Here is a 27,240-nt window from a genome sequence, read left to right on the forward strand (position 1 = left end):
GATGGACTCTTTTAAAAAAAACCTTAAATACATTTACTTAAAAACTAACTTTATATCACAAACAGCATAAATGGCAAATCAGTATCACTTGCCATGAAAAATAACAATCCATATTTATTGGGCCCTAGCGTTCTCCTTTAGTTCTCCCGATAACCTAGCAGGTATTAACATTTTACAGGGAGGAAACTGAAGCACGGAGAGGTTAAATTATGGGCCCACCAGCACAGAGCTAGAGAGTGGCAAAGCAGTTGTTCGAATGCCCGCCCGCGAGCTCCACGCGCCTCCAAACTGGAGATTATAAAGACAATGCAAATCCAAGTAGGTAGACAATTCTGGCTGGATCCTGCGGCCGCCTTAATGTGAGGCCTGCACTGTGTGGAATTAAAGGGAGAACAGGTCGTGGAGAGCAGACCTGCGCTGACACGACGAAACCCGGCGGATGGAAGGGGCTGCGAAGGAGGGACGGGCCGGGTGGGCTTGGCCATGCGCCCTCGCCCGACGCCCCATTCCTCCCTCATGGGCGCTGGGCACCTGCGGGAAGGGCGGGGAATCGCGACCCCTTCCCCGCTGCGCCCTCTCCCTGCCTCCTTCCCGGGCGTCCCGAGGCTGCCCCCCATTCGACGGCTGCAATCCCGCAGGCCCCGCCGCCCCAAAGCCGAGGCCCCCCAGACGGCGGAAGCTCCCGCGGGACCCTGACAGTGAAGGTTAGGCTGGAGCCTCGCCCGACCGGGCCACGGCCCCTCGGGCTTCCCGGAAGCTCGGTGCGCGGGTGGCACCACCGTACCCGGAGCCACCGCCGTGCCCCTGGCATCCCCACCCCGCCTCGAGAGCAGCGGAGGCTACGCAGAGACGCAGGTGAGCGCGCCGGCGGCGGCAGCGGCGGGGTGGGGTGTCCACTGATCCCTGGTGCGGGGAAGCGCTGGGCCTCGAACCTGGGGCTCATTCTCCGCGGCTCCGACCACGCGGCTGGGTGCGCTGCCGTCCTTGGCCCCGCCGCAATGACCGGCGCTGTGGTCGCCGCGCTGGGGCTGCGCAACAGGGCGACAGCTAGCGTGGGCGGGTGAGGGGGGAGGGGCCCTGCCGCGGGAGGCCTGGGGCCGCAGGGACTTTTATTCTGACACGGCCGGCGCCCGGCTCTGCTTAGTCATGGTGACCTGCGCGCGTTCTGCGCCTCCCCCCTGCGCACTGCGATGGAGGCGCCCGGGCCTGGGCGACGGAGGCGGAGCCCGAGCGCGGCCATGGCGGGGTGAGTGGGGCGGCCAGCGCCCGGGCTGAGGGCGCCAAGGGCCGTGAGCGCCCTGCGGCCGTGCCCGGGGGCCAGAAAACCGGGAGATGCGGGACCGGTCTCGGGGTTCCCGCGGCTCCGCGGAGGGCCAGGAGGGCGCGGCTCGAGTCCTATCCTTTTGTTGGACGGCGCGACTCGCGGGGTGGCCCGGGAGCGACGCAAGCCGAGCGAGAGGCCCAGGGAGCGCCGCTCGGACGGAGGCCCGGGGACCCCGGGGCGTTGGGGGGCTTGGTTTGCGCCCTGGGGCTGGCAGTGGAGAGGCCGCGGCGGGGTCACTTCCTCCCTTCTCCAGGCCTTGGCGGCTCAGGCGGGACATGCGCAGACCCCCACTTACCGCTTCTTGGGGGGAAGTGCCCGGTGCCCAGGGGGCACCGTTGACCTATTGGCCAAAGACCGAGAGGCAGGCCTGGGTCTCGGCTGGGGAGAGGCGGCCAAGCGGCATCCAGGGCCCGGTGGAGGAGGGTGCTCTGGCAGGGACAGTGGAGTGGGCAGTCAGCCAGCCACAGCTTACTGACCTCTGCGGGGTGCCAGGCCCCAGGCAGGATGCAGGGGAGGCACATGAGAGGGTGGGCATAACCCTGACCTACACAGGTCTACCTGCTCTCTGAAGCCTGGGGCTTAGGGCCAGAGGAACAGGCCATCCTTCAACAAGCAAGCAAAGGAGCGCCTTTCCATTCTTGACAAGTGCTGTGATGGAAATAAAACAGGGAGGAGGTGACTCTGAGTCGAGCCCAGAGAAAGATAAGATGAAGAACCCAGGGAGCCTCTTGCAGACCCCCCCCCCCCCACGCCACTCCCCACAGGACTTTTCAAAACATAACTCACGCCCTGGCCCTCCAGACTCCACAGGGTTCACCGAAAGCCTCCCTTCACTAGTCAGTCTCTCTCATTACACTCCTCCCTGATTCTCTAGATTGTCTCTCATCATTCTGCCTCTGAGCCTTTGCACTTGCTGTTCCCTCTGCCTGGAAAACTAACTCCCACCCCCAGCTTCTTCATACGTTCACCCTCTGGTCTCAGCTCCAACAGAGGCCTGGACTACCTGATTTAAAAAAAACTGCCCCCATATGACACTGTCCCAATGCTGTTGTCATTTTCTTCATAACCCCAGTTTCTGCTCCAGTCTTGCTTATTTTACTTATGGCCCTTCCCTCCCCAGTGTCAGCACCAGCGGGGCACAGTGCATTTCTGTCTTGGTCACTGCTGTGTCCCCGGTGCCTAGAACAGTGCCTGGCACACAGTAGGTGCTCAATAAATGTTGGTGAGGTGAATGAAGGAATGAGTTGGACATGTCCTAGGAAGGGAGGGGCCACCAGAGAGCTGGAACAGAATGAGCAAAGGGAAGAGGTGGACAGGAGCTGACTGTGAAGAGCTTTGCAAGCCATTGAAGAATTTGGTTTTATTCTTCATGCCACAGGGAGTTGTAGGGGGATTCTGAGCAGGGGAGGGACACCATCTGACCTATGATTTAGGCTGGACCCTCGGGCTGGTGAGGCCATGGGGCAGTTAGGGAGTGCAAATGCACACTGCTTCACCTGTGCTTAGGAAGGAAAACTGGGCTAGGAGTTACTTTATCTTAGAAAAGAAGGCCTGGCCCCAGGCCCTCCCCCCAGCCCTGTGCTCTCCCTCCTCCAGGCCCCTGAGTGCCAGTGGTGGTGTTGTCCCTTGTCACCTGGAACCCCATGCAGCTGGAACCCGGGCCTAGTGGGGCTGGGGCCCACACCCAATTCCTACCCCTGAGGTCACAGCGCCCTGAGGGGGCAGGGGACACGGTGATGTACGCCTCCACCGAGTGCAAGGCCGAGGTGACGCCCTCCCAGCACGGCAACCGCACCTTTAGCTACACCCTGGAGGATCACACCAAGCAGGCCTTCGGCATCATGAACGAACTGCGGCTCAGCCAGCAGCTGTGTGATGTCACGCTGCAGGTCAAGTACCAGGACGCACCAGCCGCCCAGTTCATGGCCCACAAGGTGGTGCTGGCCTCATCCAGCCCCGTCTTCAAGGCCATGTTCACCAATGGGCTGCGGGAGCAGGGCATGGAGGTGGTGTCCATTGAGGGCATCCACCCCAAGGTCATGGAGCGCCTCATTGAGTTCGCCTACACGGCCTCCATCTCCATGGGTGAGAAGTGTGTGCTCCATGTCATGAACGGTGCCGTCATGTACCAGATTGACAGCGTGGTCCGCGCCTGCAGCGACTTCCTGGTGCAGCAGCTGGACCCCAGCAACGCCATTGGCATCGCCAACTTCGCCGAGCAGATCGGCTGTACTGAGCTGCACCAGCGTGCCCGAGAGTACATCTACATGCACTTTGGGGAGGTGAGCAAGGGGAGGGGACGTGGAGCCAGGGCTTGGGAGCAGCATCAGAAGGACCAGGGAACAGACAGGTGGTCATCACTGTCTCCCCTTAAGATGTGAAGGGTCAAGGCAAGGAGCTGGAGAAACATGGGGTTCTGGTTTCCTAGTCTACATATCTGGGGCAACTCTGGGAAACAGCGAGGAAAGTGAGGCCTTCACGGGTTTCTGGGCCCCCTGGTCTCTCTGGGGTCAAAGGTGGGGTTAGGGTGCAGTGAATATGTTGGCAGTTCCATCCTGGTGTGCTGAGCAGGGCCTGACCTTTCAGTCAGTCCGCCATTATTTATTGAACACCCATGGCGTGCTGTTGACTGCAAGTATGACCCTTACACATGTTTTCTTTGGTCCACGGAGTGTTGTCCTTGCACTATTCTTTGTTTCGTTTTCGTTTTTAAGTGGAGGAAGTTGTGAATAGAGAAAATAAGTGCTTGTTTAGCACTTGCTGTGGGCCAGCCCCTGTTCTAAGTGATTTTCATCCTTTAAATCACTGAATCTTCCCAGCTCTCCTAGGAGGAGGTATGCTTTGGAGTGCCTTCTTGGAAGTTTTCAAAGTCATCCTCCAGTGGCTGGGACCAGCTGGGGTGGACACTACCCTGATCCCCACTCCTCTTCTTCTCTACCACCTTGGGGGTTGTCCAGGTGCTCCAAGAAGCTCTGGCATTAGTCCTAAGGCCTGTGGCTTCCAGGAAGGTGGTCCAAGAGCAAGGCTCTCCCACTGACCTGCACAGCATTGGTTTCAAGGGATTGCATGGGCTTGGGGGTACCAGAAAATTGGGAACCTGCTTATGTGGGGTGACTGAAATTATTTATATAGACCAGTGCCTGGCAAGAAATATTTACCCCAGGAGTAGCCCTGCTATGAGATAGCTACTAATTTAATCCCCTTTTTATAGAGGAAGAAAACCAAGACCTGGAATGTTTCAGATCTTTGCCCAGAGTCACACAGTTAGAAAGTAGTAGGCCGAAATTGCAACTCAGGCTGTTTTCTTCGAGCCTGAACTTTTTTTTCTTTCTAGAATATTCTATTGCTATTGCCTTTGTAGTCTGTCTGCTATTTTGAAAAGTAATTTCCTTAAAAGGGTAACGTTCAAATACAAAATCATACAAAAACGTACACGGTACATCGTGTCCTTGCCCATTTACCTGAGTACTTGTGTACTACACGCTTGGCTCACGCAATGTAACTCATTTGATCCTCACACACTGTGAGGTTCATACTATTCAAATCCCCATTTCACACCTGAGGAAGCTGAGGTCGTCAGAGGCAGGTTGAGTGACTTGTCCAAGGTCATAGCACTGTTGAAGGGCGGGCTGGGGGGGTGGGGAGGTGGAGAGAGACATGTAAGTCAGCCCGTCACACCAATGCCCTCTGCAGGTGGCCAAGCAAGAGGAGTTCTTCAACCTGTCCCACTGCCAGCTGGTGACCCTCATCAGCCGGGACGATCTGAACGTGCGCTGCGAGTCTGAGGTCTTCCACGCCTGTATCAACTGGGTCAAGTATGACTGCGAGCAGCGGCGCTTCTACGTGCAGGCGCTGCTGCGGGCTGTGCGCTGCCACTCGCTCACCCCCCACTTCCTGCAGATGCAGCTGCAGAAGTGTGAGATCCTGCAGTCGGACTCCCGCTGCAAGGACTACCTGGTGAAGATCTTCCAGGAGCTCACCCTGCACAAGCCCACACAGGTGATGCCCTGCCGGGCGCCCAAGGTGGGCCGGCTCATCTACACGGCCGGCGGTTACTTCCGCCAGTCACTCAGCTACTTGGAGGCCTACAACCCCAGCGACGGCACCTGGCTCCGGTTGGCGGACCTGCAGGTGCCAAGGAGCGGGCTGGCGGGCTGTGTGGTAGGTGGGCTGCTGTATGCCGTGGGTGGTCGGAACAACTCCCCCGATGGCAACACCGACTCCAGCGCCCTGGACTGCTACAACCCCATGACCAACCAGTGGTCGCCCTGCGCCTCCATGAGCGTACCTCGAAACCGAATCGGGGTTGGGGTCATCGATGGGCACATCTATGCTGTCGGCGGCTCCCATGGCTGTATCCACCACAACAGTGTGGAGAGGTGAGTGGCGGCGTCTGGAGGGGTGGGCTCCGAGGGTTCCACTGCTGACGGGTCCCAAGCCATTGGGATCTGGGGGTTCCCCCTGTTGTTGAGTGCTTTTCTCTGTGCCTTGCCTTCAGGGAGTGGAAGCCTCAAGGTGAAGCTAAACTCCTGGGAGATTTATGGTCGTGACCTTGGATGCTGGGTCTGGGCCTGGCAACTGTTTACAGGGCCACCACAAATGCACACAGCAACTTTATGCAGCTTTGGAAAAAGTTCCATCAGTTTGAAATTGTTGTAATATGCTAATTTTGTTAAAACGTGACACCTCACTGCCATCTGTCCACAAATTGTTGTAATAAACATATGTATGAGGCCTGCTACATGGTAGGTCCCCCCTCAGATGTGGTGCCCTTGTGCAGTACACAGTCTGCACAACTGTGCGTGGTGACCCTGTGTTTAGAGGCCAAGTATTTTGGGCTTTTGACTCTCCTATAGCCTCGTCCTCTGCCTTCTTGTTTTCCAGAGGTGTGAGCCAGAATACAGTTCTCACCTGGAACTTGTTAAAACAAACTCCCCGGCCCACGACAGGGGATGCTGGAGATCTGGCATTGGTGGGTTTGGAGTGAGGCTGGGGAGTAGGAATTTTAAACAAACACCCCAGAGGCTTCTAATGTACACGGTCTGTGAATAGGATGATGAGATGATGCATCGCCCTCAACAGGCCACTTTCGAGAAGAAAAGGGGCCCTATGAATTATTCCAGGAGCACAGGCCTGAACTGGAAGTGCCTGGGCCAACTGGGACATATGGTCACTCCGTCTTTGAGCATCATACTTTGAGAAGAACCATGCCAGGGGGTAGCCTAGTTGTTCGGACTGGGGTTCTGGTGTCCAAGAGAGCTGGATCAAACCCCAGGTCTGCCACTTCCTGGGTGACCCTGAGTATGCCATCTCACCTCCCTGTGCCTCTGTCTTGTCATCTGTGAGGTGGGGGACAATAGCGAGGACTCCTTTCCCCACTAGGCTGTGTGGGGCTTTGGTGAGATAATACACATAACACTCAACACAGGCAGTGGTATGATGGAGCCATTGGGGTCCAACAGATGTGCATGTGACCTTGAGCAGATGGTGGCTGTGAACCTCAGTTTCCTCATCTGGAAAATGGATCTACTGATAACTTGTGTTTTGGGGAATCCTTGTGAGAATTAAAGAGTTCAAGTGCCTAAAGCCATAGCAGAATATCAGTGGGGGTTAGTGTTCCAGGTCAGCTGTGGTTGCTGCTGTCATTGTTATTATGTCGTTGCAGGTATGAGCCAGAGCGGGATGAGTGGCACTTGGTGGCCCCAATGCTGACACGAAGGATCGGGGTGGGAGTGGCTGTCCTCAACCGTCTACTCTACGCGGTCGGGGGCTTTGACGGGACGAACCGCCTTAACTCAGCCGAGTGTTACTACCCAGAGAGAAACGAGTGGCGAATGATCACACCCATGAACACCATCCGAAGTGGGGCAGGTGCGCAGGGGCTGCGGGGAGGGGAGAGAAGAGGAACACCTTCCCACCCCTGGGCGTGAAACTCGGCCAGGCCTCCTGTTTCAGCCTTAAACCCCGTGGCACACACAGGAGAGCTGGATTCTGATAGAGTCCATGCTCTTCTCTCCCGGCTTTGTTTCTAAAGGGTCACTTGGGAGAGGGGAGAAGGGGGAGGGGAGGGTCCCCCCGCCCAAGAAGGTGGTGGCTGAGGCCCGCAAGGCCAGGCCCCGGAGTCACCCTCTCTGTGTGGTACCACTTAGGAGTCTGCGTCCTGCACAACTGCATCTATGCTGCGGGGGGCTACGATGGTCAGGACCAGCTGAACAGCGTGGAACGCTACGACGTGGAGACAGAAACGTGGACTTTCGTAGCCCCCATGAAGCATCGGCGAAGCGCTCTGGGAATTACTGTGCACCAGGGAAGAATCTATGTTCTCGGTGAGGCCCTGGGGGTGGGGGCCTGGGTGGAGAAGCCTACCTAACCCCATCTTTTAGGGGCAGGCTCCAATCCTGGCAGGAAGGCATCTTGTGGTTTCTTCTCCTCTTTTTCCCCCGCCCTCGGAGGGAGCAACCATCCCTTCTGCTCTCCCTGCAGGAGGCTACGACGGTCACACGTTCTTGGACAGCGTGGAGTGTTACGACCCAGACACGGACACCTGGAGCGAGGTGACCTGCATGACATCTGGCCGGAGTGGAGTTGGCGTCGCTGTCACCATGGAACCCTGCCGGAAGCAGATTGACCAGCAGAACTGTACCTGTTGAGCCACTTTTGTTTCTTGGGCAAAAAAATGTTCCAATCCAGAGTACTGTCGTCTTTGTACAAAAACAGGGACAAAAGAAAAGGCTACAGAGCAAATGCTTGTCCTCCAGGATGGGAGGCTGGGATGCCTCAGTGTTAAAATGACAACTCGAAAGAAAAGGCCAGAATGGGAACCCGTGAGCCCATCAGAGTAGTCCCAGGAATGTCCAAGAGAGCCTGCCCGGGAGGTGGGTGCGGGAAGGGCAGGCCCCCCGGGGAGAGGCCCCTACACCTGCTACCCCGAGACCAGGCCTGGGTCCCACACCAGCAGCCACCATCTCCCCTTGGGATGAAAGCAGGTGCCGAGGACAGGCTGGTTTTTGTTCCCTGCATCTTCGTGATTGGTTCTTGGAGGCCTGGGAACGAGCCAACTGAGGCCTCAGGGGCTGAGGCCCCTCCAGAGGTGTGGACCCCGGGGATGGGCCTGTACATAGAAACCATTGGGTATCACTGCCCTGGACAGTCATTTTGTTGATAAGTAACCCTGTAACTTTCCATTGAAAATAAAGAACAAACTAACTAGTGTCTTCCACCCGGGCTCTCAGCTGGAGGTCTTGAGCCAGTGGGACGGAAAGGACTCTTCTCCTGAAATGCACTCAAGTCTTCGAGTTAGGGCTTGGATTTGAAACCAGTTTGTTATCTCGGCCCATTGAATTTTGATATGTAGGTTATCTTTCTCCCCATGGGCAAGCCACACAGGGCTCACTTTGTCTGTCACTTTTAGCTCCTTTGCAGACAGTGACCCAACTCCTTGACTCATCTCCTAGGGCTCCCCGAGGTTAATTGCACACGCGAACAGTTTGTATTTTAAGGAGGACTATCCCCAGCACGCCTTCCAAATTCCGTGAAAGTCCATCCGTCATCTTTATACACTTCAATAATGTAGACCGAGCCTTTTATTTTATTTGGGTGTCTGGGACAAAGGGGTTCTTGAGAATTTTCTTCAGGCAAAGGGTTCAGCAGCCTGGTTCCTTCTGAACTATATGTGTGAACGGAGTACGTGGCCTGGATCTTTCCTGCGAGTCAGCTCTGTTCGTGCTGGGGGAGTGGAGAAAAGAAGAATGAAGTATGGTCTCAACTATTGGGGATTTCACAGGTTCTTCCAAACAGCTTAGAGGAAACATTTGATTCCTTCCCTGCCAGGAGCAACAAGAGAAGCCACCACAATGAGAAGCCCGCGCACTGCAATGAAGAGTAGCCCCCGCTCGTGGCAGCTAGAGAGAGCCCGCACGCAGCAATGAAGACCTAACACAGCCAGAAAAAATAAATTTATTAAAAAATACTATACTAATATCAATAAAAATAATAATATATTAAAAAAAGTATCCAGTTGGGGAGAAAACAATTTTTATATTAGGTCTTTCTGTTCATGAACTTGGTATATCCGTCTATTTAGTGAAGACTTTGCTGTCCTTCAGGAAAGCTTTATAATTTCTCCACAAAGGGCTTGCAGTAGGTTTTATGGGAGTTTTATAGGCCTTGCTCTTGTCAATGAGATCTTTACTCACTGATCCTTTTAAATTGATATTTCTGTTACAGGGAAGTTGTTGATATAGATGTATTGGTCTTCTGCCAGCTTCTTTCTAGTACCTTTTTTTTTTTTAGCAGATAGCCATCTACAAATAATGATAGTGTAATGTCATCTTCCCAATAGTTCTACAAGTCATTTCTTTTCCTTGTCTTACAGCATTAGCTAAGACATCCTATACAATTTTGATTAGTAATGGTAATAGTGGGCATCGTTGTCTTACTTCTAACTATAAGGTGACTGCTTCTAATGTTCCACCATTAATTCTGATACTTGCCAAAACATTTTCTGTAATCTGTGCCTTAAGTTTTGCTGGAAACTTTATCAAGTTCAGGAAGCTCCCTCCTATACCTAGTTTGCTACATCTTTTTAAAAATCATAAATGGATGTTGAATTTTCTAGATGTCTCTCATTCACGAGGTGGGTGCCAAGAAACTGCATTTCTAACAAGTTCCCAGTTGATGCTGAAGCTGCTCGTCCAGGGACCACATTTTGAGACATTGGCGTAGAACAAGAATAACGGGTTAAAGGCAAATTCTGAGAAACGACATTTAAGGAGTAGAGGGATGTAAGAGAAGGCCCGATAGGAGCACAACAGCAGCAGAAAATTATGAGAAAAACTAAGAAATGTACAGTGTCACAGAAGCCAAGTGGTGAAAAATTTGAGCACAAAAAGTTTAAAAGAATCACACTATTAAATACAAAGCAGTTCAGAAGGAGACCTTCAAATGCTCACTGGATTTGGCGATTGGAAGGTAAGCTTACTAAGAACCATTTTGGTAGAATTGTGAGGGTAAAGCAATAGATTCTGCAGGTGTTTATCGAATGCCTCCTTAGAACAGGCACTGTTGCCGAGGAGATAACACTGAAGGATGCTGAAAGAAGGAATATCTCTTTTGAGACATTTGGGTGAGAAGAGGCACAGTACGCATGACAGCTAGAGAGGAACGAAGGGTTCAGGGAGGGTTTGGGGTTTTGCTTTTAAGATTCAGAAGACAGAGCGTGTTTATAAGCTAAGGGGAAGTTCCAGTATAGAAAGAGAAAACAAAGATGAAGGCGAAAGGATGAACTTATAGTGATGATGAGCAAGTAACTTCCCACTCTTAATCAACTGGACAATGTCTAAGATAACTTTCAGCTCTGTGAAGGCCACTGTAGTTCTGGGTGCTAGAGTATCTTGCTTTGTGCAATACAACATACCTTCAATTCAAGGACTATCTTCTCCCTTGGGAGTGTATTCTGGTGCGTTTGTTTTTTAATTGGGCGAAGGAAGTATTTATTACTTGCAACAAGTAAGGAGAACACTAGGGATCCTGGTTTTAAAATATAAATGTTAGTGGGAATATACAGTATTGCAGAAGATAGAATTTAAGAAAATTAAATTTAAAAGAAGAAGAGAGAAAACAGAGTAGGTTTGAGACCCGTATCTGTCACTTACTAGGTTCAAATCCTCTCTGGGCCTCATTTTTCTCCTCTGTAAAGTGGGGAATAGTAACAGTATCTAGCACCTGGCACACAGTAAGAATGCAATAAATGTAGTTATTATTGACTAGGAACGAGATAAGTACTAGAAACCTGAAATGCTAACATTAATCTGAATTATTAAGGTTTTCAAAGTCAGAATGATAATGATAACATTTTATTACCTCAGAGCACTATACCTGCATTACTTAAAATTCCTCACTGGCTCTCATTACCTGTGAAAAATCAGTGCTTCCACCAACCCACCTGTCTCATTTTATGATGGTTTTGTAGCTCCCCAAGACCTCAGGGTTGATACAGGAAGTGTGGCCTAAAAGGAGTGCAGCACCCTCTTGTGGGCCTTTGGGTAAAAAACGGAACTATTTCCAGGGAAGAAAAGGAGCAAGATTGGAGAAGCCCCAGAGTGTAGAATGCCCTGATTTTGGCTTGTTCCTTTTTTTTTTTTTTTTTTTTTTTTTTTTTGCAGTACGCAGGCCTCTCACTGTCGTGGCATCTCCCATTGCGGAGCACAGACTCCGGACGCGCAGACTCAGCGGCCATAGCTCACGGGCCCAGCCGCTCCGCGGCATGTGGGATCTTCCCGGACCGGGGCACGAACCCGTGTCCCCTGCATCGGCAGGCGGCCTCTCAACCACTGCGCCACCAGGGAAGCCCAGTTCCTATTTTTTTAAAAAATCAGCATTCTTCAAAACTTCTGGGAAAATTATATTTTTATAAATAAACAAGGACTCTCCCTCCTGTGAGCGCCAGCACCAAATCCACACCTCAGGGTTGTAACTTTGATTTTATTACACCCAATTGTAAGCCGGACACCCAGGAACACTTTTCAGACTACACATCCCAGGATCCCCTGGGATTTATTCAGTTGATTTAGACAACATTTGTGGGAAATTCGAAACTGCAGCCCGATGCTGACGTCAGCTACCTCTTTGCCTTCCCCTGCCCTCACAGGAAAGATTAATAGCATTGGCCAAGGAGTTGGTGTTTCTTTCTTAAGTCTCAGCTATCGCAGGTGGATTCTCTTTCGTTTCTAGCCCATGTCTTTCCCTTACTGATCATATATCACCGTCTCTGACCATCTCCCAGTTCCTCTGAGGATTCACCAAGTGAAGAGATGAGGCGGGAACAACAAATATTTTAGTGCCTACCATATTCCAGACCCTGTGTAGATACAACTGGGAGCAGAAGACATGGTTTCTGCCCTCCTGTAGCCCATGGTCAAGGGCGGTGAGGAGTGGACAGTTATTTGTATTTTATTAATGTACAACCAGAAACCCTGAGAAGTGCTCTAGGAAAAAGTAGCTTGCAGAAATCATAAACAATGTATTTTTTGCCTTGTATTCATAATTATTCTTCGATTCTTCGTCTTGTTCACCATTTTATTTACTGGCACACAATAGGAGCTTCACCCATATTTGAACGTTGAGTAGATGAATTCTTGGTCACAATGGATGTATGATAAACATTTGTGAGATTAAATGGAATTGGTGAGGTCATGCAGATGCTTCTCCAATGGTGTGGATTTCGGCAGCTCTGTGCAAGAGTAGAGCTACTTAGCCTGTTACGATTTTAGTTCAACCCAAGAAGCCCTTTTGACCTTTCTTTACCTGTTATCATCAGATACCTTGGAACGTCATGGAACAGAGTAATCCCTCTTTCAGGTAACAGCCTGAATATATCCAGTTGCTGAATAAGTACCTACTGATGATGTCAGGAGCTGTGAGAAGCACTTGATAAATATTTTAAGGCAGCTTTAGATCCTTCCTCCAGCTCCCGTTTTAGGAGAAACAGCCCCAGTTCCTTAAACAATTTCTCATGTGACATGGTGAGTTCCTTTATCAGCTAGTTTCACTCCCCCGCCCCCAAACATTTTGAGGGTGATTTGAGTCTTGCCTTCTCCCTCTCCCCAGCTGGGGATAGGAAAGCGCAGGAGGGGGCTTTGGGACTTCTCATGTACGGGGACCACCGAAGCCCTTGCCGGGGTCCTTCTCGAATTGCAAGGGAGGAAGAGATTACCCTCAGAGAGAAGGGGGGTGATGGGTCCTTTCAGGGTGTGGGGATGGCAATGACGACAAACCCTCAGGAAGGGAGGGGACAATGCCAGACCCCTTCTCAGGAAGGAGGAGCAATACGGGGACCCTTGAGGAAGGGGGAGAGTATGACCCTGGGGGTCCCCTTCGGAAAGGATGACATAGGAGGGGACTCCTCAAGAAGAGGGGGTGACGCCAGGGTCGGTCTCCCTCAGGAAGGATAATGCTGGGGCCCCATCAGCAAGGGGCCTGACACCAGGGTTCCCTAAAGAAGTGGGGACGACTCTGGCGTCGCTCTCAGGAAGAAGAGACGCTACTAGGGTTCACTTCAGGAGGGCGAGAGGATGCTGGAGTCCCCCTCAGTACGGCAGGAATGACGCTAGGGTACTCTCAGGAAAGGGGGATGACGCCAGGGTCTCCCTAAGAAAATGGGAACGGCGCTGGGGTCTCTCTCAGGAAGGGAGTGACGCCAGGTCCCCTCACCCGCCTCAGGGTTCGTCGCACCCGCCTCGGTCCAAGCTCCTCGGCTCCCTCGGTCATCTAGTTCGAAAAGCGAAGCGGCCGCGCCTCTCATTGGCTGCTTTATTGGCTAATGACAGCTACGACAGCCAATCGTAGCTCGGGGAAGAAAATCTCCCGCGCGACTTTGGCACGCCTTCTTCCCAGTCTACGCGCCGCGCACCTTCCTGCCTGCTGTAGTTCCTCAGATCCACTCTAGGGAGCGCACGGGGGTTCGAACGCCTATCCTACCTCCTTCCTCGCCTGTGACCCATTTTATAGAACAGTACCTACTTAGCAGGGCTGTTACGAGAGCTAAGTGCAATAATTTATGTAAAACTGTGCCTGTCACATGGTAATCGCCTGGCAAACCTGAGCTGTTATTATTTGCATTTTACAGCGAGGGAAACTGAAGCACAGCATGAGTAAGTAATCTGCTCAAACTAACTCAGTCATTAACTGGCAGAGTCGCGACCAGAATCCAGAGTCTGTGTGCTTATCTACTATGCTTCTGTGGCTCCCAGATAACAAATACTGGCTGTGTCTTTCCTCTGATTACGAAACAACTTCCCCTTGATTATGAAAGTAATACATGTTCATTGCAAAAATTCAGAAAACATCCAAGACTACAGAACAGAAAACACCAGTGTCTTTTAATCCATTCACTGGAGACTGTAAATATTTTGATGAACAAGCTGCTTTTTCTATGCAGATATGTAGGATGGTATAAAGCAGAACATTTTTAAAAATTTTATTTTTATTTATTTATTTTTGGCTGCATTTAGGTCTTCATTGCTGCGCAGGGGCTTTCTCTAGTTGCTGTGAGCAGGGGCTTGTTGCGAAGCATGGGCTCTAGGCGCGTGGGCTTCAGTAGTTGTGGCTCGTGGGCTCTAGAGCGCAGGCTCAGTATTTGTGGCACACAGACTTAGTTGCTCTGCGGCATGTGGGATCTTCCCCGACCAGGGCTTGAGCCCGTGTCCCTTGCATTGGCAGATGGATTCTTAACCACTGCGCCACCAGGGAAGCCCATGCAGAACGTTTTGAAGCCCGCTCTTCTCATCGTGAACATCTTGTCATTTCAATAAATACAGACCCACCTCATTGTTTTTATTTTTATTTATTTATATTTATTATATTTTATTTTTTAAAATTCTTATTTATCTATTTAGTTTGGGCTGTGTTGGGTGTTTGTTGCTGCACACGGGCCTTCTCTAGTTGCAGCGAGTGGGGGCTACTCTTTGTTGCGGTGCGCAGGCTTCTCATTGCGGTGGCTTCTCTTCTTGTGGAGCATGGGCTCTAGGCGTGCAGGCGTCAGTAGTTGTGGCACAAGCGCTCAGTAGTTGTGACTCACGGGCTCTAGAGCGCAGGCTCAGTAGTTGTTGCGCATGGGCTTAGTTGCTCTGCGGCATGTGGGATCTTCCCGGGCCAGGGATCGAACCTGTGTCCCCTGCATTGGTAGGAAGATTCTTAACCACTGCGCCACCAGGGAAGTCCCACCTCATTGTTTTTAATAAGTGCATATTACTCCACCATACAGGAAGCATAATTTCATGACTACCTAGTGTTGGACATCTGGGTTCTTCACAATTCTTCACTATTCTGACCAGTACTAGAATGGGCATTTGGTACCTGCAACTTTAGGTTTTCAGCCAACTGGTTCTTTTTTTTCAAACTTTTTTATTGGAGTAAAATTGCTTTACAATGTTGTGTTAGTTTCTGCTGTACAATGAAGCGAATCAGCTGTATATATATATCTATATCCCCTCCCTCTTGGACCTCCCTCCCCCCCCACCCCCATCCCATCCATCTAGGTCATCACAGAGCACTAAGCTGAGCTCCCTGTGCTATACAGCAGGTTCCTACTAGCTATTTTACTCCTGGTAGTGTATTTATGTCAAACCTAATCTCCCAATTCGTCCCACCCTTCCCTTCCCCCAATGTGTCCACATGTCAGTTCTCTACGTCTACGTCACTATTCCTGCCCTACAAATAGGTTCATCTGTACCATTTTTTCTAGATGCCACATATATGCGTTAAAATACGATATTTTTCTCTTTCTGGCTTACTTCACTCAGTATGACAGACTCTAAGTCCATCCACATCTCTACAAATGACCCAATTTCGTTCCTTTTTATGGCTGAGTAATATTCCATTGTATATACATACCACATCTTCTTTATCTATTCATCTATCATTGGACATTTAAAAAAATTATTTAATTTATTTATTGATTTTTGGCTGTGTTGGGTCTTCGTTGTGGTGCACGGGCTTCTCATTGCAGTGGCTTCTCTTGCTGTGGAGCACGGGCTCTAGGCATGTGGGCTTCGGTAGTTGTGGTGCGCAAGCTCAGTTGGCACACAGGCTTAGTTGCTCCACGGCATGTGGGATCTTACTGGACTAGGGCTCGAACCCGTGTCCCCTGCATAGGCAGGTGGATTCTTAACCCCTGGGCCACCAGGGAAGTCCCTGGACATTTTTAAAATAAATTTATTCATTTGTTTTTATTTTTGGCTGTGTTGGGTCTTCGTTGCTGTGCGCGGGCTTTCTCTAGTTGCTCTGGGCAGGGGCTACTGTTCGTTGCGGTGCGCGGTCTTCTCATTGTCGTGGCTTCTCTTGTTGCAGAGCACGGGTTCTAGGCCCGCGGGCTTCAGTAGGTGTGGTGCACGGGCTCTAGAGCGCAGGCTCAGTAGTTGTGGTGCATGGGCTTCATTGCTCTGCGTCATGTGGGATCTTCCTGGGCCAGGGCTCGAACCCGTGTCCCCTGCATTGGCAGGAGGATTCTTAACCACTGCGCCACCAGGGAAGCCCCGCTGGACATTTAGGTTGTTTCCATGTCCTGGCTATTGTAAATCGTGCTGCAATGAACACTGTGGTACATGTGTCCTTTTGAATTATGGTTTTCTCAGGGTATATGCCCAGTAGTGGGATTGCTGGGTCATATGGTAGTTCTATTTTTAGTTTTTTAAGGAACCTCCGTACTGTTCTCCATAGTGGCTGTATCAATTTACATTCTCACCAACAGTGTAAAAGGGTTCCCTTTTCTCCACACCCTTTCCAGCATATGTTGTTCGTAGATTTTTTGATAATGGCCATTCTGACTGGTGTGAGGTGATACCTCACTGTAGTTTTGATTTGCAAAAATATGGAACGCTTCACGAATTTGCGTGTCATCCTTGTGCAGGGGCCATGCTAATCTTCTCTGTATGGTTCCAATTTTAGTATATGTGCTGGCGAAGTGAGCACCAACTGGTTCTTTAGGATAAATATTTTTAAAAGTGCAACGTCTGCGTCAAAATGCATGCACAGTTATGTTTTTGATAAATATTGTCAGACGACTCCTGGAGAGCTGTATGTGCTAATTTCTACCAGCACTAACGAACTATGAAAGTGCTTTGCCCACCCCTGGATGGTCCATCTTTTCATTATTTGCCAATAGGTGAAAAAAGAAAACTGTCTTCTTTTCATTTTACTTCCATATATTTTGATGCTGAGAAAGAGGGAGAAATATTACCCACATCTCATAATTTTGTGCATGTGAACTAAAATAGCGATAATAATATAAAAGTACCAGGCAGCTATCATTGTCAAACAGGCATTGGGTGAAGTGAGATCCCTGCCTTATTTCCCTGAATTTTCTCAACACTGTGAGATCACTTCTCAGCCTCAGTTTCCTCATCTGCAAAATGATAGTACCTATCTCAAGAACAGCTGGAAAGTTGATAAAATAATCTGAGTAATGAGTTTAGCATATGGCAGAGCCCTCTGAAGCCTGGGCGAGGTGGAACCGTTTGCCCCAGACCCCTGCAGCTTGCAAGTGGCTGACGTCAACTTCAAAGAATGAACTGACTCCACCCCTTCCCAGGGCCCCCTGTCCTGTTCAGATTACAGGGCTTCTCTGCCCTTGGCCACCTTTCCCCGAGGAAAGATGAACTCCCCAACAGGAGAATTTTAAAGAGCCAGCTGACGGTCACATGCCACCTCTATCCTTTGACCCACATTCTCAGACTGTCACCAAGTCCCAACTCAGGAGGCATGTGGGACATCACTCCTACCCTTTTACACTTGGGAAAACTGAGGCCCAGAGCGAGAAGGCTCACCCAGAGCCGCCCACCTAACCCCCTGCAGGCTGGGATTGATACTGTCGCCTCCTGACCCCCAGCCCAACACCCTTTCCCCGACTCTGCTTCCCTTTGAAACACCCTCGGGAAAACAACTGTGTCTCCTCTTTGTTCTTGCGCAAAATTCAGATTCCCTGGAAACTTCTACCTAGTTTTTCAGCTTTGCTCCGCCCCCCTGGGTCCAGGCTGGCCCCTGCTCCTCTGGTCCAGGATATCTACTATGAATCTTTAAGCCAAAGTCAAGCAGGAGAACCTTTGTATATATTAAACCCTCTACATTAACTCTCTCGCTTAAGTGCCAGTACTGCGCGGTCAGATAGAGCAGCCATTGGCTAAACGCGGCTACTTAATGTAAAGGAAAATTAAAACTCTAGTTCAGCTGCACTAGCCACATTTCAGGTGCTTGACAGCCACGTATGGCTAGTGGCTACCTTACTGGATAGCGCAGACATAGAACATTCTCAGCATCATAGAAAGTTTCACTGGACACCCCTCTCTAGTCTGGAACTTCTGTTAACCCCATTTTATAAATGAAACAATGGCAGGTCAGAGAGCTCACGCCCAAGGTCACACAGCTAGAACTGGGATCCAAACCAGTCCTTGGCCACTAGAGACAAATAGCAGAGTAGGTGGGTCGGCCTATCCTCAGATCCAGGGAAGCTGCCATCCTTTTTTTTTTTTTTTTTTATTTGGCTCCGTCGGGTCTTAGTTGTGGTGTGCAGGTTCTTTGTTGCGGCACGCGGGCTCTCTAGTTGTGGCTCTCGGGCCCTAAAGCACGTGGGCTTAGTTGCCTCGCGGCATGTGGGATCTTAATTCCCTGACCAGGGATCGAACCCGCATCCCCTGCATTGGAAGGCAGATTCTTCACCACTGGACCACCAGGGAAGTCCCAAGCTGCCATCGTTTTGTTTCAGAAGACACATGCTGTGAATATATACTGGTCCCACTGTGCTTAACCACTTAAGGACTGTGTGTGTACGTGTGTATCTCTGTTTATTACACACCAGAGGCAGCCCGTATTCTAGTCTGAAAGCCTGCATCGCAAACACTTCCTCCATCTTTATCTTTATTCACAAGGGAAGTTTTGCTCATTAGCATAATGAATGGCAGAAACGTTTTATTGGTGAAATCAGGGCTTGTTAATTAGGCTGATAGGGCTTCCCTGGTGGCGCAGTGGTTGAGAGTCCGCCTGAGGACGCAGGGAACACGGGTTCGTGCCCCGGTCCGGAAGGATCCCACATGCCGCGGAGCGGCTGGGCCCGTGAGCCATGGCCGCTGAGCCTGCGCGTCCGGAGCCTGTGCTCCGCAACGGGAGAGGCCACAACAGTGAGAGGCCCGCATACCGCAATAAAATAAAATAAAATAAAGATAATCAGAGGCTTTAAAAAAAAAAAATTAATTAGGCTGATAAAGGTTGGAAAAATGGGCTCCCAGGGGTGGAGTTAACAGTATTCAAATATGTGGATTGGTTAAAATACCTGAGACTCCCTAGCTCCCCGATCCTGTATGAACTCGTCGGAAAAACAGAGCTAAAATCCGAAGCTGGTCCTGTGTGAGCTTGGAGGATTCATCTTGCCTGAGATACATCGTAAGGTTCTGGGCTTTAGGATAGTCAAGTTTGTTTGTTTGTTTTGGTTTTGTTTTAATGCAGCGTGAGGGCTGCAACACTATCATGGCCAGAATTCATGGAACTTATCCAAGTGCTTTTTTTTTTTTTTTGTACGCGGGCCTCTCACTGCTGTGGCCTCTCCCGTTGCGGAGCACAGGCTCCGGACGCGCAGGCTCAGTGGCCATGGCTCACGGGCCCAGCCGCTCCGCGGCATGTGGGATCTTCCTGGACCGGGGCACGAACCCGTGTCCCCTGCATTGGCAGGCGGACTCTCAACCACTGCGCCACCAGGGAAGCCCCTGATCCAAGTGCTTTTATCATGACCTGGCAACCAGATGTTGGAGGCGGGGGTCAGTCAGGTTTCCAGGAATGACTTCGTGGTACCAGGAGAACCCGAGTTGCGTCAGATGTGCTCCACGTGAGAGAAACAAGGCTTACCTGCGTCTGCTGGCCTCCAAAAACTGCGTGGTCTGAACCTCCACTTTACAACCTGCAGCCCCTGTGCCTGGACCTGGCCCAGGCCAGGGGGCTGCCTCCCACCAAACTATCTGCACCCCCTTCAAGTTCTATCTGCTTGGGAAGGGGCAGGGACAGAGCCCGCTCACTTTCCCCACCCCTCCCCAGACAGATAGCGAGAGAGACACACACCTTGAGAAACAGGATGGGAAAGGAAGCCACATCAGCCAGGAAGATCGGTGAAAGCCTCGGTTTAATTGGAGACAAGATCGAAGGATTGAGTATCGATCAGCAGACCGACTGACTGATCATCAAAGTGGACAACACTCGAGCAGCTCAAGGGGGTACTGACTCCCCTCCCCCGCCCCCCGGGGTCCCTGTCCCCCGTTGCCAATCACTCCTGGCCCTGGGGCCGGGGGAGGGGCAGGGTCTGCGCAGTCCTCCCTCACCCCCTCTGATGACATGACTCGCCGTTCAACAACAGCGCTGAGTCCACACTTCCGGGGTCTATGGTACAGTTTGTATAATACAGCAGGAATGGAGACTCCCATCGGGAGACCCCCAAACCCTCCTTCCCCTGAGTCAGCGGGGGAAGGGCAAGTTTATTTTCCCTTTTTGCCTCTGTAGAATAATTTACAAACCAACCTTACAGTATGTACAAAAAAAAGAAAGAAAGAAAAGAAAGGAAAAAAAAAAAGAAAACCAAAAAAAAAAAAAAAAAAAAGGCCCACTCCGGTGGCCGGCTGGGACTGAAACTACTTTCGCTACAAAAATGAACCCTGTACAGCATCATGGGGGTGGGAGCGGGTGGTACTCCCCACAGGGAAGGACAGACAGATGGAAGGCTGGGGGGAGCTGGGGGCTACAGTACCGTGTGCTCCGAACTGGAGGGGAGAGAGATGACGGTCCTGCCCAGCTGCAGAGCCAGGCTGAGGGGCAGAGCGGAAGGGGAAGAGGGGGTCTTTCTTTCCAAACAGCCCCCCATGGCTTGGAGAAAAATGGCCTTGCATCTGTCTGTCGTATTGCTTGGGGGAAGAGCTAGGGGTAGGCTTGGCAAGGTGCGGGCAAAGGAGAGACGACCTTGGTTGCCAGGGTGGGAAGGGCTGCCCAGAAAGGGGACGTGGGTGTACACCGTTATTGCTTCCTCCTAGGGCAAAGAGTCGGGGAGGGGGGGCAGGAGGATGCTGGGGAGGGGGCTGTGCCCACGAGGGGGGCTCCAGGCCTGGCCCTACTCCACCCAAGGTGCAGGTGGGAGCCACTGCAACCCCCCCTCCTATGGCCGTGGGAATCATTAAGGCAGAAACAAGAGAAGAAGCAGCTGGAAGGAGGGGTGCGGCTCCAAGCCATCCCCCGCCCCCGCAAACGGAGAAAATTCAAACGGAAACCAGACTGGAAGGGGAAAGGGGTGGCCGGTGGAGGGGGGAGGTGGATCACACCCTCCTCAAACCTCAGACCCCAGGTGGGTGGTGTGAATGTCCCTCCAACATCCTACCCCTGCCTCCTAAGATCCACCCATCTCCCCCCTGCCCGTCCCCCAAGTCAGTATTGCCAGGTTTGTGCAAAATGAGGCTGAAGACTTCTTGGGGGGAGGGCAGAGAGCTCATGGGGCGCCCCCTCCCCGCCCCCAGAGGCCCCACCCAGAATGGCTATCCCTGGCTGGGTTCTAGAGACCCTCCCCAATTCAGAAGAAAAGTCTGGAGGGAGACCCCACACCAGGTGAAGAGCCCGAAGAGGCCGGAAGACTGAGCCTGGAACCTGGGGCGGGGGGTGGGGGGGGGGGGGGGGGGAAGGGGGGGGGGGTCAGAGGAGGGGGGTGGAGCTGGCCGAGGGGAGCTGGGTACAGGAGCATCTACAGTTGCTGTGTTTCATCCTGGGCTTTTTTGTGTTTTTTTTTGTTTTTTTTTTCTAAAAATGTAACAATTAAAATTCCAAAAATAAAATCCCTTCGGGGACCTCAGCCCCTTGTTCCCCAGCCCCCACCTCCAAAAAGAGGCCCAGTGGGAGGGGGTGGGGGGAAAGGGGAAAAAAAGAAAAGAGAAAAAACCCCACTTTTCTGTTTTCTTTTTTCTCAGGAGGCCCAAGAGTCTTTGAGGCAGTGGAGGAGGTGGGGGGGTGATGGTGGTGGCGGGAGGCAGGGAGGCCGACGGGGTGTAGAGGCTGAGGCTCAGGTAGGGCCTCCAGCTGCCCCCCACCCTCCAGGAGCTGGGAGTGTGGATGGATCCTCGCCCGATGTTCCTGTGCAGGCGCAGCACGCCCTTTTGGCAGCCTGATCCTCTTTTTGGGCCCCCACCTCGGCCGCCGTGGAGGGGAGGCCCAGAAGGCCCGGGTCCTCCTCTGGAGGGGGCGGGGTCCTCAAGACAGGCAGAGGGAGGCTCTCGGGAGACAGGGCAGGGGGGCTGCTGCAGCCTACAGATGCACCTGGGGGCGTGGACGCGTCCTGACCCTCAGCCACACTATCTGCTGAGTCTGCTTGCTGTGTCAAGTACATTTCCTCTACCTCCACCTCCGTAGACTGGTCCTGGCCATCGACCTCCAACGGTTCCTCAGCTGGGAACACGTCCTGGGCGGTGGACAATTCCTGCACTTCAGTTGCACCTGGGGCAGTGGACACCTCCTCCTCTTCTTCCTCCTCCAGCGTCAGCTCAAACTGGAACTTATCCGGTGGAGGGGGGTGGCCTGGTCCCCCGGGCTCCTCCTCGGGTGGTGGCGATGGGCTCTGCCGAATGGCGCTGTAGTACCAGTCCCGGTTGTCCTCCAAAGTGTCCAGGATCTCTTGGGCATCTGGGTGAACCAAGTCGGCCCACGTCTCCCACAGCGGGTGCACAATGTAGTCGATGAAACCCACCTGAGGGAGGGAGAAGGACGAATAAACCAGGAATCTGCTGGTGCAGATTGCACCGCCATGCTGCGGGATCTAATACAAAATTTTTTTTAAGTCTTTGTTGAATTTGTTACAATATTGCCCTGTTCTATGTCCTAGTTCCTTGGCCACGAGGCATGTGGGATCCTAGCTCCCCGACGAGGGATCGAACCCACACCAACCCCCGCATTGGAAGGTGAAGACCCAACCACTGGGCCGCCAGGGAAGTCCCAAAGATCCCGCATGCTGCGTGGCGTGGCAAAAAATAAAAGATGTTGATACCCTTGGACCCAGCAATCTTGCTTCTCCAGAGCCACCCTGGAAAAACTCTTGCACAAGTAAGAAAAAAAGAAAAAAACCACGTATGAGATGCAAACAAAAACTGGAAACATCTCCATATATACACGGGTTGGGCATTAGTTTATTTGTTTTAAGTTATTATTATTTTTTTTGGCCACACCATGCAGCATGTGGGATCTTAGTTCCCCGACATTCCAGGGAGGAATGGTTGGAGCTTCAAGAGCATCTGTGACCACAAGAGACATCTCTGAGGAGAGAAGCCCCAAGCTTCGCATGACAGAAGAGAAACACTGAAAGTTCTGGGGTGCCTGCCAACTATGTGGAGCCAGAGAGAGCCAAATTCCCTTTCTCCAGACTTTCCTTACATAAGAGAAAAACAAACCAATAAAGCTTTATCCTGTTTGAGTCACTGTGAATCCCTAACTACTAAACACTTGTATGTCCACCCACAGAGCACTCACTACACAAACCATTATTCATCTGTCTCTGTGGGAATACTATACAGTAGTGAAAAAGGATAAGCTTAATCTATGTGTAATAATGTGCACAGATCTCCAAGTCATTTTTGGAAAGAAAAGGCAAGCTGTATAAAAATAGGTATACATTGAGATTCCCTGGCGGTCCAGTGGTTAGGACTCTGCACTTTCACTGCCAAGGGCGCAGGTTCAATCCCTGGTCGGGGAACTAAGATCCTGCAAGCCATGCAGTGCCTCCCCCCCCGCAAAAAGGTATATATTGATACAGTTTATATTTTTTAAAAGAGCTAAACCCACAAACTATTGCTATTAAGTTGCTTGTGAACATAAATACATAATAAAACAAGCAAAACTGGGTTTCATCAGGGGTTTGGGGCTGTGTGCATGCCCTGGGAACATTTGGAAGTGTTTGGAGACATTTTTGGTTGTTACCGCAGGAAAGGGAGGGCATTCCCGGCATCTAGTGGGTGGAGGCCAGGGACGCTGCTCAACACCCTACAGTGCACAGGACGGTCCCACCACAAAGAATGATCCAGCGCCAAATGCCAACAGTGTTGAGGCTGCATAACCCTGGATGGGAAGGGCATACACACCGAACCGGGAAGAGGCCTCACCAGGGAGGAGGCTGGAAGCAGGGAGAGTGAGAAAGTCTCATATTCACACTTCAGTGTTGTCTTTTACGAGACTGTGTTTCTGTCCCTCTCGTTAAATTAAAAAGGCACGTGATGGAGACGAGTCATTTAACTTCACTTCAAAATCCACCAAGGGACTTCCCTGGTGGTTCAGTGGTTAAGACTCCACACTTCCACTGCAGTGGGGCACGGGTTCAATCCCTGGTCAGGGAACTAAGATCCCGCATGCCACGTGGCGTGGCCACACAGCAACAACAAACTCCACCAAAACTCAGGCACAAAGTGAGCGGCCAGGTTATAGGGAAACCGAGAGGCTGAAAGGACATGAAGTCTGTAATTAAGGGCCGGATAAGTGTTATTACTGATGTTACAGCAGTTGCTACAAATGAGTTACAACTGTCTGGGTGCAAAACTACAACTTATGAGTCCAGAGGCTCAGTTCAATTGTTTTGTGGAGGAGAAAGTGTTGCCTATTTCCCATCAGGATAGAGAAGGAAAAAACAGACAAAGACAAACTTGACACTGTGTACGGGCAGGTTAGGACCTCTTGGGCCTTTGGAGCTCCAGGCCGGTGTGGGGTGAGGAGGCCCGCCCTGCTCTCTTCCAGTGGTGCCGAGACTGTACCTGAGACTTCTCCACCGAGGCCGTGTGCTTGTCGCACATGGGGCTGATCTCCATGCCACGCTCGCGTTCACGGTCACCCTGCTGGAAGAACTCGGCCATGATGCGGTCGGTCCACTGGCGGTACAGCTCCAGCGGCTTGGTGGGGTTGCTGAGATCTGCACAGTGCACCATGTTCCGTAGGACCTGCATGGGGTGGGGGACCTTCAGAGGCCGTGTCCCCGTCCTAGTCTGAGGCCTCAGGCTTCCTTACTTCCCCTTTGGAAGGACAGTAGGGGAGAATGGGTAGCGGGGAGATGGAGAAAGGTAGAAGAGGTGAGGGAAGAGGGTCGATGAGTGGGGAAGAGAAGGGGAGAGATGAGACGAGGTTGATGAGCAAAGGGCAGAGGGAGGGAAGGGAAAAGAGGCGGTGGGGAGACAGGGGTGTGGGGGACATGGAAACGGGTTGATGAGGAAAGGGAAGAGCGAACTGGAGGAGATGGGGGGAGATGGGATGGAGAGGTGGGAGTTGGAAAGGGTTAGATGGAATAGAGAAAAAGAGACAGGAAGATGGGCAACCTGGGAGCTGGAGCAGAGGGAGAGGCAGCAACCCAGACCTAACGGGGGAGGGGAGGGTCCAATCTCCCTATACGGTGTGGGGAGGGGGGCACCTGGATGCGGTCGGCATAGTTATCCAGCAAGAGGACTCCCGAGCTGGTCACTTTCTTGGTCTCCACCATGGTCTTCAGGTCAGCCAGGAGGGTCATGTGCTTGGACATGTCCGTGGCCAGCACCTGTGGGCAAGAAGTTGTCACAGGGGCCATCGAAGCCTGGCTGCCCGCTGTACTGACCTGGGCAGGGCCTCTGAAGTTTTCACTCCGCACAATCAGCCGCCACGACCCAACTCCCAAAGGACGCCTCCCCCACTAGGGGCCTTTCTGTCCCGGACTCAGACCTGGCCCTCCCCAATGCCCCCTTGCTCCAAAGGTGACCTTTCCCGCTCTGTCCCCGCCCCTCGCCCCGCCCACCATGTCGATGACCATCTTGCGCAGGCTTTGCCGCTGGCGCTTGCTGAGGTTCTGGAAAATGTCGCAGTTGTCTTCCTGCAGCAGCTTGAAGCCCACGGCCAGGTGGTGATTCTCCAGCACCGACTCGTCATTGTACATGAGCGCCAGTTCAGAATCTGTAGCCCAGGCAGGGTCGGGCAGTCAGGAGAGGGGAGGACCCACCCAGGGCGCCCCCCGCAGGCCCCGCCTCCAGCCCAGCAGGCCTCGCCCCCGTGGCGGGCCACTTACTGGTGTTGATGAGGAACTGGTTGGAGACCCCAGGGTGGTCCACATCATGGATGGAAGCTGCGAAGAGGGCGGCGAGAATCTCCAGGTCCGTGAATACGGCCTGGGGGCAGAGGGAGATGGGTTTGAAAGATGGGGAGTCAGAGAGACAGGGTAAGAGAGAGATGGGGAGTCAAAAAAGATGGGGAGGGCTTCCCTGGTGGCACAGTGGTTAAGAATCCGCCTGCCAATGCAGGGGACACGGGTTTGATCCCTGGTCCGGGAAGATCCCACATGCCACTAAGTCCTTGCGCCACAACTACTGAGCCTGCTCTCTAGAGCCCGCAAGCCACAACTACTGAAGCCCGCACGCCTAGAGCTCGTGCTCCACAACAAGAGAAGCCACCGCAATGAGAAGCCTGCGCACCGCAACGAAGGGTAGCCCCCGCTCGCTGCAACTAGAGAAAGCCCGCACGCAGCAACGAAGACCCAACGCAGCCAAATATAAATATATAAATTTATAAAAAAAAAAAGATGGGGAGTCAGGAGAGAGAGGAACGGGGTCAGAGAGAGATGGACGTCAGAGACTCAGGGTCAGAGAGATAAACAGAAGATTGGAGATGGATAGTGTGAGGGGCAGCTGGGGAGACATGGGGGCCAGGCGATGCTCACATCCAGTGCAGGTGTGGCCAGCAGCACGTGGGTGGACTGCAGCACGTCAGCCGCGTGCAGGCTGTTGTGGTAGGCCACATCGGGGTGGTAGTGGTCCTCCAGGGTCAGCATGTATGTAACCATCGTGTCCACCGGGATGCGGAACTTCTTCAGCAGGTCCCGCTCCTGAGGGCAAGAGTAGGGGGCGGTGACCCCCACACCGGCCCTCTGCTCCCCGCCCCGCCCCCTCCCTTGCATCCAGCCCCACTCAGCCCGCCCTACCTGGAATATCGTGTACATGATGCAGCTGAGGGAACGGCCCCCTGCATAATCCGACACGCAAAAGATGTTCAGGCCCCACTTGTTCAGATTTTCCAATTCCTGGTGGAGATGGAGGCCAGAGGTCAGGAGCCCCCAAGGCCCAGGGCCCTCTAGACTCTTTTCTAGGAGTTCAGAACCCTGGTCTGAATAGTGGCACCATTATCGCTCACCCAGTAGGTGGCATGCTCAGCAGTATACAATTTACTGCCCAGGTCCTACTGGGCCAGAAAATAACAAAGCAACCCCAGAGTCTACTGAGTGTGTATTATCCACCAAGCACTGCACTAAGCGCTTGATTTCACATGGCAGGTGACGGAACCAAAACTCAGAGCAGCGACGTGACTTACCCGAGACCTTGCATCTCACAAGTGGCAAAGCTAGGATGTGAACCCAGCGT

At 52.2% G+C, this 27,240-nt stretch overlaps 2 protein-coding genes and 1 non-coding gene across 7 annotated transcripts in view; 1 reads left to right on the plus strand and 2 right to left on the minus strand.

The window, feature by feature from the left end:
* Positions 1–557: 557 nt before the first annotated feature.
* KEAP1 (kelch like ECH associated protein 1) lies at positions 558–8,543 on the plus strand. 3 transcript variants are annotated; one of them, XM_027085183.1, is made up of 6 exons: positions 558–855; positions 2,921–3,606; positions 5,018–5,703; positions 6,990–7,195; positions 7,474–7,650; positions 7,808–8,543. In XM_027085183.1, exons 2-6 carry the CDS (start codon positions 2,968–2,970, stop codon positions 7,972–7,974), a joined length of 1,875 nt encoding a protein of 624 aa, XP_026940984.1. In that variant the 5' UTR covers positions 558–855; positions 2,921–2,967; the 3' UTR covers positions 7,975–8,543. The 3 variants fall into 3 exon arrangements, with proteins under 3 accessions (XP_026940984.1, XP_026940983.1, XP_026940985.1); XM_027085182.1 differs by lacking the exon at positions 558–855 and adding an exon at positions 877–1,246; XM_027085184.1 differs by lacking the exons at positions 558–855; positions 7,474–7,650; positions 7,808–8,543 and adding an exon at positions 6,209–6,296 and having other exon boundaries at positions 1,253–3,606; positions 6,990–7,093.
* An 8,142-nt stretch (positions 8,544–16,685) lies between these two features.
* On the minus strand, positions 16,686–16,792 carry LOC113609020 (U6 spliceosomal RNA). The gene has a single exon (XR_003428482.1). It is a non-coding gene; the product is annotated as a U6 spliceosomal RNA (small nuclear RNA).
* A 3,176-nt stretch (positions 16,793–19,968) lies between these two features.
* Positions 19,969–27,240, minus strand: part of PDE4A (phosphodiesterase 4A) — a 37,341-nt gene continuing 30,069 nt past the window's right edge. For 2 of the 3 annotated variants that reach the window (XM_027085194.1, XM_027085195.1), the window contains exons 9-15: positions 26,805–26,903; positions 26,544–26,708; positions 25,896–25,995; positions 25,629–25,783; positions 25,272–25,394; positions 24,625–24,807; positions 21,633–22,577 (exon numbers count right to left, since the gene is read on the minus strand). In XM_027085194.1, coding sequence (XP_026940995.1) covers positions 21,897–22,577; positions 24,625–24,807; positions 25,272–25,394; positions 25,629–25,783; positions 25,896–25,995; positions 26,544–26,708; positions 26,805–26,903 — 1,506 coding nt within the window. In that variant the 3' untranslated portion in view covers positions 21,633–21,896. Of the gene's footprint in view, positions 22,578–24,624; positions 24,808–25,271; positions 25,395–25,628; positions 25,784–25,895; positions 25,996–26,543; positions 26,709–26,804; positions 26,904–27,240 lie in introns of all 3 variants that reach the window. The other variant, XM_027085196.1, reaches the window with a different exon arrangement.

Source organism: Aethalodelphis obliquidens, unplaced genomic scaffold (assembly GCF_003676395.1).
Source record: "Aethalodelphis obliquidens isolate GAN/ISIS:26980383/991018 unplaced genomic scaffold, ASM367639v1 scaffold53, whole genome shotgun sequence".
Classification (NCBI taxonomy): Eukaryota; Metazoa; Chordata; class Mammalia; order Artiodactyla; family Delphinidae; genus Aethalodelphis; species Aethalodelphis obliquidens.